Consider the following 8,892-nt stretch of genomic DNA (forward strand, 5'->3'; position numbering starts at 1 on the left):
GCAAAGAAACCAGAATTAACATTGAAGTCAATGGGGAAATTAATGGTGGTCTGCCTCCATTCAACATAAGAAGAGTTACCTACCTTGACGACATCAGGTCCGGTAATAAACAGATATGATGTATCCTAAAAGAAACAAAAGATTATATTATTAACCCTTTAGCACCAGGCCCCTTATTCACGAAAACTTAAACTAAGATACAATCGAAATTTTAAGAAATACTGCAATTCGATTGGCTGACCAGTAAAATCAATTTGCATATATCCAATGAAGTTGCAGTATTTCTTAAAATTTCGGTTGTAACTTAGTTTAAGTTTTCGTGAATAAGGGCCCAGGACTGCCCGACTCTATTTCTCCTTCTAGCACCACAAACCTAGGGACTTGTTCTGTGACCTGGGAGACTTCAGTGGTCTATTATGGAGCAGCGGTTTCAGGTGGTTTTGAAAATGAGCTCCAAAAATTTGTTCAGGGAACTGGGGTTGTTACAATCTGATTAAAATACAGATCTATATTTCGTTTCGTTTTTTTATACTTTCAATGGCCTACACTACATGAAGATCTGACAAGTTATAGCGATAGGTCACGTCAGGGGTCAAAAGACCGACTTATGACCCTATGATGTCAGACATTTGATTAACCAATCAGCATTGATGTTACTAGTGGATTACCCACAGTTACGTGCAAAACACGCCTAAAGTTCGCCGTGACAGACCGTTTCATTGGCTTATTATCCCTGACACCATTCAGAACACGAGTTAAATAACAACTCTTCCAGATCCAAGTGTAGTAAAGACAAGTAAAACGAAATTTTGAACTATAAAAACGAAACGAAATAGTATCTGTGTTTTAACCAGATTGGGGTTGTTACTATTTACATGTACCTTAAAGGTCTAAAGAGCAAAACTTATTGAACAGGGGCCTGTTTCACAAAATTTTAACTAAGATAAAATTCAAATTTTAGTAATTTGATTGGATAATATTAGATGGATTTGAGTGCTTAGCCAATCAAAATTGAAGTATCTACTAAAATTTGGATTTTATCTTTAGTTAAATTTCGAGAAACAAGGTCGTGAGTGGTAAATTCTATAAAATGTCCTAAACATATAAAACACCAAAGTATGGGAATGATTTAAAACAAAGCTGGAAGAGTTATTCCCCTTTCTAAAATGTTCCATTCAACAATATGGTGGCTAACAATGGTTCAAAATTGTGTACATTTGACATGTATGATGGTACCACAAAAACATAATTAGTACCAGATTTAATGAACATTGGAAATCAATTTAAGGATTATTTATCTGTCATCTACAAATGAATAAAAATCTGCAAATTTAGCTACAGCTTTTTTAAAATATTGGTGCAGAAGTTTTTAAGTCTAAATTTCGAGTATCTTGGTTTTGAGTCTATACAAACAACTAGTAAAACAATCCATAAATATCAATCCATAGGTTCTACCCCTGACAAGACAAAAAGGGGCTTGTAGGATATCTAATGGTTCTTCTGGGCGATTCAAATTCTTTCAAAGTCCTGTGTAGCCCATGACAACCCCATTCAGTCCATTTTTACCTCATGACTGACATACATGACCATGTTGGAACCTATGTTTCACCCTATTCACAGTTAGTTTAAGAATAATATAACTTACCTTAACCATAAACGTAAAATCTGTTAGAGCTGGAGAATAAACAGCTCCACCTGATGTCATAATAAAAAAAAATAAAAATAAGACAAAATCTACACTAATATGTACTCAGATTGTTTATTTAACATTTAATTAAGAATTCAAAATCAAAATACCAACGCTTGGCTAGATAATGTCCCGGCTCGGATTCAATCCCATTTAAAATAGGCCTATCAATAAATTTTCACGGACAACAAAATGGTGGCAGGCTTATTGCACAGATAATATATATTTGTAAATACTGAACAGAATTGAATCATTTTTGGGAGAGAGAGAGACAGAGACAGAGACAGAGAGACAGAGAGACAGAGGGTTTAACCTCCACTCCACACAAACTAGGTCTATCGGGACTAACATATGGTTCCATTTTATTTCAATCATTTGCTTGGTATCATTTTTGGACTGATATACCTATGAGAGATCCACCTTTCACGATATACAAGTGCTTCTATAGCTCTAGAATGGTGCAAAAGGATTTAAAACTTACAAACTTATTCTATATTTAAACTATGGGTTTGGAGAGCCACGCCTCTTACCTACTGGAGGTTGATGCTAGGCCTATTGAATGAAATTCAAAAACAGAATATTTTACCTGCACATGGTCCCATAATTAAAGATATTTGTGGTATTACCCCAGATGCTTCAACATTTCTCTGTAAAAAAAACAAAACAATATTTACAGACCTATATTTTGTTTCTTTTTTTTATACTTTCAATGGCCTACACTACATGAAGATCTGATCGGTTATAGTGGCAGGTCGCATCAGGGGTCATACAAGTGGCTTTTGACCCTATGACGTCAGGCATTGATTAATCAATCAGCATTGACGTTTCTAGTGGTTTACCCACAGTTCCGTGCATGGCACGCCAAGAAGTCACCGTAACAGACCGTTTCATTGGCTTTCCCCTCATTTCAACCAAATCACCGGTAATATAACAACTCTTCCAGATCCTAGAGTAGTAAAGACAAGTAAAACAAAATTTTGAACTATAAAAAACGAAACGAAATAGAATCTGTGTTTTAATCAGATTGGCCTTAGGCAAATTCTGCACACTATCAAAATGTCTACTCCTTCTAAAACACCTGATCCCACTTCTTATTGATTTCAGAAGTTCACACAGCTAACAGTTTTCAGTGGCACTTTTGTATTTATACAAGTTTGCTAGCAACACTGCTTGGTGCGTGGTCGCTGCCCTTTATATGCTGTCTACCAAATAATTTTGTCTACATTTTCACTTTATCTAGCTGTGACAGTATTCTCACTCTAGTTTTCATGTTACATAATCACATTACTTTGGACATATTGGGGGTGCTCGATTGTCAGTCCAGAACGTCCAGAATTGACAGAATTACAATCAAGTGATATGGAATTAAGCCCTGTGACAGTTCTGTCAGTCCCGACAGCTGAGGTGGTGTGAGTAGAATGTGACATATTTTAAGTAACAAATATGTTTCAGCTGTCATGATTGGTTGAGATATTTTTTATGCAGTCAGCACATGCATTGTACTCTGAAATTCTCCTTTTCACTCGATTGACATTATTTTTGGAATTGAGAGAACTTAATTCCAGAATGTTCAATCGAGTATCCCCATTGAAACTATACTAACATCTGGTCATTTCATTTCAGTGGTTACATATGAATCATGAGGGGGGGTGAGAAATTTGCCTACTCTTCTTCGAATTTCATTGACCAAAGGTTCTTTTATGCGCACGCACACCGATGCGTACATGACTGAACTTTGTTTTTAGAACAATCCAAACAACTAGGCATACCGTAATTTCCTTGTAAGCCCCATGGGCACCACCCCTGACATGTGAAAACGGGCCTTTAAAATCCTGAAGGTTCTTGTCAGTCCACACAGGGATTCAAAACCACAACATTCTTGTTTAGATGTCAGAGCCCTATCGATTGACCGAAATGGCCCCTTTCTCTTTATAGAAAACTTGCTGCCATTCAAAACCACAACATTCTTGTCAAGATGTCAGTGCCCTAATGATTGACCACATTGGCCCCTTTCTCTTTAAAGAAAACTGGATGCCATTCTAGTTTACATTCCGTTACCTAATCATAATTACATACCTGAAATATATCTGCATATCCTGCAAGAGATTGCACACCCTCCTGTATTCTGGCGCCACCAGAATCATTTAATCCAATCACAGGAGCACCAACTAGCATAGCTTGATCCATAATCTAAAACAGTAGCATTCAAAAACATAATGAGAAACAAGACAATATGGTTTAATTTCCACATAATACTTCAATCATTTTGAGATTTACCATAAATAAATTTTTATATCTGTGGACACTTGTGCAATATTACGGAGGTGAATTTTGACTGAACAGTGAAGTTTCCTCCTACTCATCATCGAATCACAACTGCCAAGGGTTCTTTTATGTGCACAACAATGTTTATACGGGTATACCTTGATTTTTCAGACCATCTGAATGACTAGGTAACAATTCCTTTGTCAACCCTGAGAACTGGGTTTGAAAATTCTTGATGGGGGGTCTTCTCGAGTAACACAAGAATTTGACATTCTACTAGTACAGTGCCTTGACCATTCGTCCAATGCGACCCTCGATAGGTCAGATCTCTTAATAAAGTTAATAAACCAGAGAAAACCCATGATAAGGGGCTATAACTGATCACTCAACAACATTATATAGATCAAAAGTTGAAATAAAATAATCAGCAATACTCACCTTACATACTTTCTTAGCGTGAGCTCCAGATAAACTTCCTCCAAATACGGTAAAATCCTATAAAAAAAAAAAAATCTATTATGTCGTTCAGACATTCAAGCTAACCCGGCTTAAAAACGCTGGTGATCATTAAACTTGAACGCAAATTTGGGCAATATAAACTGGCTTTAAAATTACCCCAGCTCTGTCTTACAAAAGGCTTTTTTAAAGCAGGCTTATATTAGACATCTGAATAGGACTGCTTAAAAAAAACAGCTAATGATAGCTTGGGGCCCTAGCAGAAAAAAATCCTCCTGCAAGAAATTGTTGACATGGCTCATGCATAATTAACCCTAACCTTTAAACTGACATGGTCAAAATATTTATGTGTAAATGCTATATTTCGCTGGCCTATATGAAATTCTGAAGTCAATTAAAAGAATATCTGGGACTATGTTTGCCTTTTACCAGTTTGATATATTGTGCTCTTAATGTTAAACATACATTATGCAAGAGCCAAATCTGCCTATTGCGGGTCTTTCTTTAGGCCTGAAATGTTATCTAAATTATTAATTAGACAGTAATCAACTTATCCAGACCATAATCAACTCTCGATGTCTTGATGATTAAATCAAAAATGGATAATCGAGACAATGTTTTTTTATCACACCGACTTCAGTAATGATGATCGAGGCTAGGCCTAAAATTCAATTGCTAAATTTTGGTTCAGAGTGGATCACTTTGACTGAAATTTTCAGCAAATTCCATTTACATTATTTAGTTTTCAACTATTATAGTGAGAACTGCCAGCTCTTTATCTAATCTCCTTAGTCCCGAAATGACCTAGTTTGTGTCGAGTGGACGTTAAACCCCATTTCCTTCCTTATCTAATCTCCCATAATGTAACTTTAAGTTTACCTGACTAAAAACAAAAACTAATCTTCCATTTATTTTACCTCTACCAGTCACTACACTATCACCAGGATACTGAAACATATATCAGGTATAAATTAATTGAGAGAATGGTTTATATTAAAACACACTGGGCTATGATATAAATGCCAATCAACAATTGTAAGTTGTTTAAGCGTCATTTAATAACTGAATGGGAATAACACATGACACAATCATATGGAACTAGCGGATAAGCCGGCGATGCCGAGGTTGTGCTGTAACTCCGAAACCAGAAGCAGCTACCCCTATACACCAAATTTCTGCCTTGGGACATTCTTAGTGTAGCCGCCATACCTGAACAGACAAACAAACAACAGTCACAAATATTAGTATAGATAGAAGTTACTTAAAAGTTTATTTCTGGCTAAGTTTCAATGAGTGAGAAATAAACAATTAAGTAACTTGTATTCTATATAAGTAACTTGTATTCCATATATTTGTGTCACATGTTAAACAATTATAAGAGTTAAGCAATATTTGACTAAAAATGTATACAAAGCTCTTAGATACATGAACAGGGAATAATACATTTACAGCCCCTGAAATTATTGCCTATGATATACAACAATAAGTGTCCTTTCTGGAATCACATGTTAGCAAGTCAGTCACTAAAGTCAAATCTAAATCTAACCAGCGGCTGCCAGGCAGGATACGCCCACATTTTCGAGAGATGGATAGAGAACAAGCTAAAAAGAAAGTGATTTTCCGTACAATCAGGGGCTATAATTCAGGAAGTTACGGTCCGATATGCACGAATATCGAAAGGAACCGAGATCTTCGGGTTATAAACTTACATTTCAAGTTTCAACAAAATCAGATAAAAATTGTGACCTCTATAGGGTCCACAATCTTGATATACCATATTTTTACGCTATTTGAGAACGATTGGCGGCTATTTTATCTGTCAATTTTGAGCCGATTGTCACGAAATTCTACCTCAGCTGTCCTTAGGGTGTAACGGTGATATAATAATATGTTTTTTTAAATCGGATAAAAATTATGACCTCTATAGGGTCCACAAACTAAAAACGCGATTTTTCGTACAATCGGGGGCCATAATTCAGGAAGTTACGGTACGATATGCGCGAATATCGAAAGGAACCGAGATCTTTGGGTTATAAACTTACATTTCAAGTTTCAACAAAATCGGATAAAAATTGTGACCTCTATAGGGTCCACAACCTTGATATACCATATTCTTACGCTATTTGAGAAGGAACGGCGGCCATTTTGTCTGTCAGTTTTGGGCCGATTTTCATGAAATTCGAACTCAGCCGTCCTTAGGGTGTACCGGTGATATAATAATACGTTTTTTTAAATCAGATAAAAAATTATGACCTCTATAGGGTCCACAAGCTAAAAACGTAATTCTTTGTACAATCAGGAGCCATAATTCAGGAAGTTACGTTCCGATATACGCGAATATCTAAAGGAACCGAGATCTTTGGGTTATAAACTTACATTTCAAGTTTCAACAAAATCGGATAAAAATTGTGACCTCTATAGGGTCCACAACCTTGATATACCATATTTTTACGCTATTTGAGAACGATCGGCGGCCATTTTGTCTGTCAGTTTAGGGGCGATTTTCACGAAATTCGAACTCAGCTGTCCTTAGGGTTTAACGGTGATATAATAATACGTTTTTTTAAATCGGATAAAAATTATGACCTCTATAGGGTCCACAAGTTAAAAACGTGATTTTTCGTACAATCAGGGGCCATAATTCAGGAAGTTACTTTCCGATATGCGCGAATATCAAAAGGAACCGAGATCTTTGGGTTATAATCATACATTTCAAGTTTAAACTAAATCGGATAAACATTGTGACCTCTACAGTGTTCACAAGTTAAAAACGTGATTTTTCGTACAATCAGGGGCCATAATCCATGAAGTTACAGTCCGATACATGCCAATATCGAAAGGAACCGAGATCTTAGGGTGATAAACATAATTTTCAAGTTTCATTGAAATCGGTTAAAAATTGTGACCTGTAGACTGTTCACAAACAATTGTGGACGGACGTCCGGACGAACGGACGGACAGGGGCGACGACAATATACGTCCACATGAAAATGTGGGCGTATAAAAATCTACTTGAAAAAAATACTGTTTCCTTTATTAATCTCTTGCTTTCTGACAAAAAAGAATAATAAAAGATAAGATTATATATTTTGCATTTTTTAAGTAGCAGGTACAGTGATCTAAGTGCATTGACTGACAGGAAAATTTCAGAGCAAGGCATTTGCAATATGAACTGGACTATGGACAACCAAATAACCAAAATATCAGTACTACAACTGGTAACCATGGGGCCAAAATTGGCAAAATTTATGGAAGCGAACAATTTCTTAATGATCATATAAAATAGCAATCACCTTTTCCTTTTCCATACCAAAATCAGTACAGTCATGTTCCATAAACATATCATATTCAACAAATGAATCTGCATCTACCAATAACTGGATTCTTTCTCTGGCTGTTAGTTTACCCTGTAATGGAATAAAGATCATGTTTAATGATGAAGCACTATAAATTAGCAATCATGAACGTTGAAATTGATAGAAAAAAAAGTTTTAATTTGATGTGATGAAGCACCATAATTTAGCAATCATGAACATTGATATTGATAAAAAAAAAGTGTTAATTTGGTGTGATGAAGCACCATAATTTAGCAATCATGAACATTAATATTGGTAAAAAATAAAAGTGTTAATTTGATTTGATTTGCACGACCAACAAATGACATCTCTAGATTCAGTACACTATAGGTACCTTCTTTTTTTTTTTAATACAATGAGTAGGGTTCTTCCAGAATGTTATTACTTTTGCACATGGCGGAAAACAGATTGATTAAAAACCATAGTGGTGTATACAGATAAAAAACTGGATATACATGCTTATTGGTAAGCACAGTGGCCCGCTGGAAGTCTATCCACTATATCCACCCTGACCTTAAACACATCTGGTGTTATTTATTAGCAAAATGAAATGGGGTTTAACATCCTACTGTTCTGCTCTGAACTAGGCTAATACAGGCGGGCCATACGGGCCTAATCTTATTTCGAATTCCAACTTTAAAGGGATTTTGTACGTGCATGCCAATGTGTACACGGGACCTCAGTTTTTCATCCCATCCGAACGACTAGACAGTATTTATTACCTCTGGTGTAACTTTAATTTAGATGATGTGTGAATTAAGGACGACCTGCTGATTTATATTAGAGATATTGGGCTGCAGTCAGGGGAGCACTATATTAAATGTACTTTTTTTGTTTATTAATCATGTTTGATACAATTAATGTAATGCTGATTAAAAAAAAACCTTTTGATGTTGTTTTTCAATTCTTTTCTGACCCCCTCCAAGCAGTGCTCTTTTTCTTTTGTCAGCTATGCGGTCTCTGACAGCCAGTGTGTGTTCGGTGGTACCGGCTACCACGGCATATTTTCTCAGTGGCGCTGTCCTCTGAACACATCGAATGGGTTTATTAAAATTCTGTAAAATAAATCGCGACAATGTCAAACGAGCTGCCATCTTGGTGCCGCAAACGACCTTCACCTCATCTCAT

General features: G+C 36.0%; 1 protein-coding gene across 1 annotated transcript in view; it reads right to left on the reverse strand.

Moving 5' to 3' along the window:
- Positions 1-8,883, reverse strand: part of LOC126808640 (propionyl-CoA carboxylase beta chain, mitochondrial) — a 48,680-nt gene extending 39,797 nt beyond the window's left edge. The window contains exons 1-8 of the mRNA XM_050533540.2: positions 8,649-8,883; positions 7,702-7,815; positions 5,288-5,356; positions 4,391-4,447; positions 3,764-3,877; positions 2,274-2,334; positions 1,646-1,695; positions 84-125 (exon numbers count right to left, since the gene is read on the reverse strand). Coding sequence (XP_050389497.2) covers positions 84-125; positions 1,646-1,695; positions 2,274-2,334; positions 3,764-3,877; positions 4,391-4,447; positions 5,288-5,356; positions 7,702-7,815; positions 8,649-8,858 — 717 coding nt within the window. The 5' untranslated portion in view covers positions 8,859-8,883. The remainder of the gene's footprint in view (positions 1-83; positions 126-1,645; positions 1,696-2,273; positions 2,335-3,763; positions 3,878-4,390; positions 4,448-5,287; positions 5,357-7,701; positions 7,816-8,648) is intronic.
- Between the last annotated feature and the right edge of the window lie 9 nt (positions 8,884-8,892).

Source organism: Patella vulgata, chromosome 1 (assembly GCF_932274485.2).
Source record: "Patella vulgata chromosome 1, xgPatVulg1.2, whole genome shotgun sequence".
In the NCBI taxonomy this organism is placed as follows: domain Eukaryota; kingdom Metazoa; phylum Mollusca; class Gastropoda; family Patellidae; genus Patella; species Patella vulgata.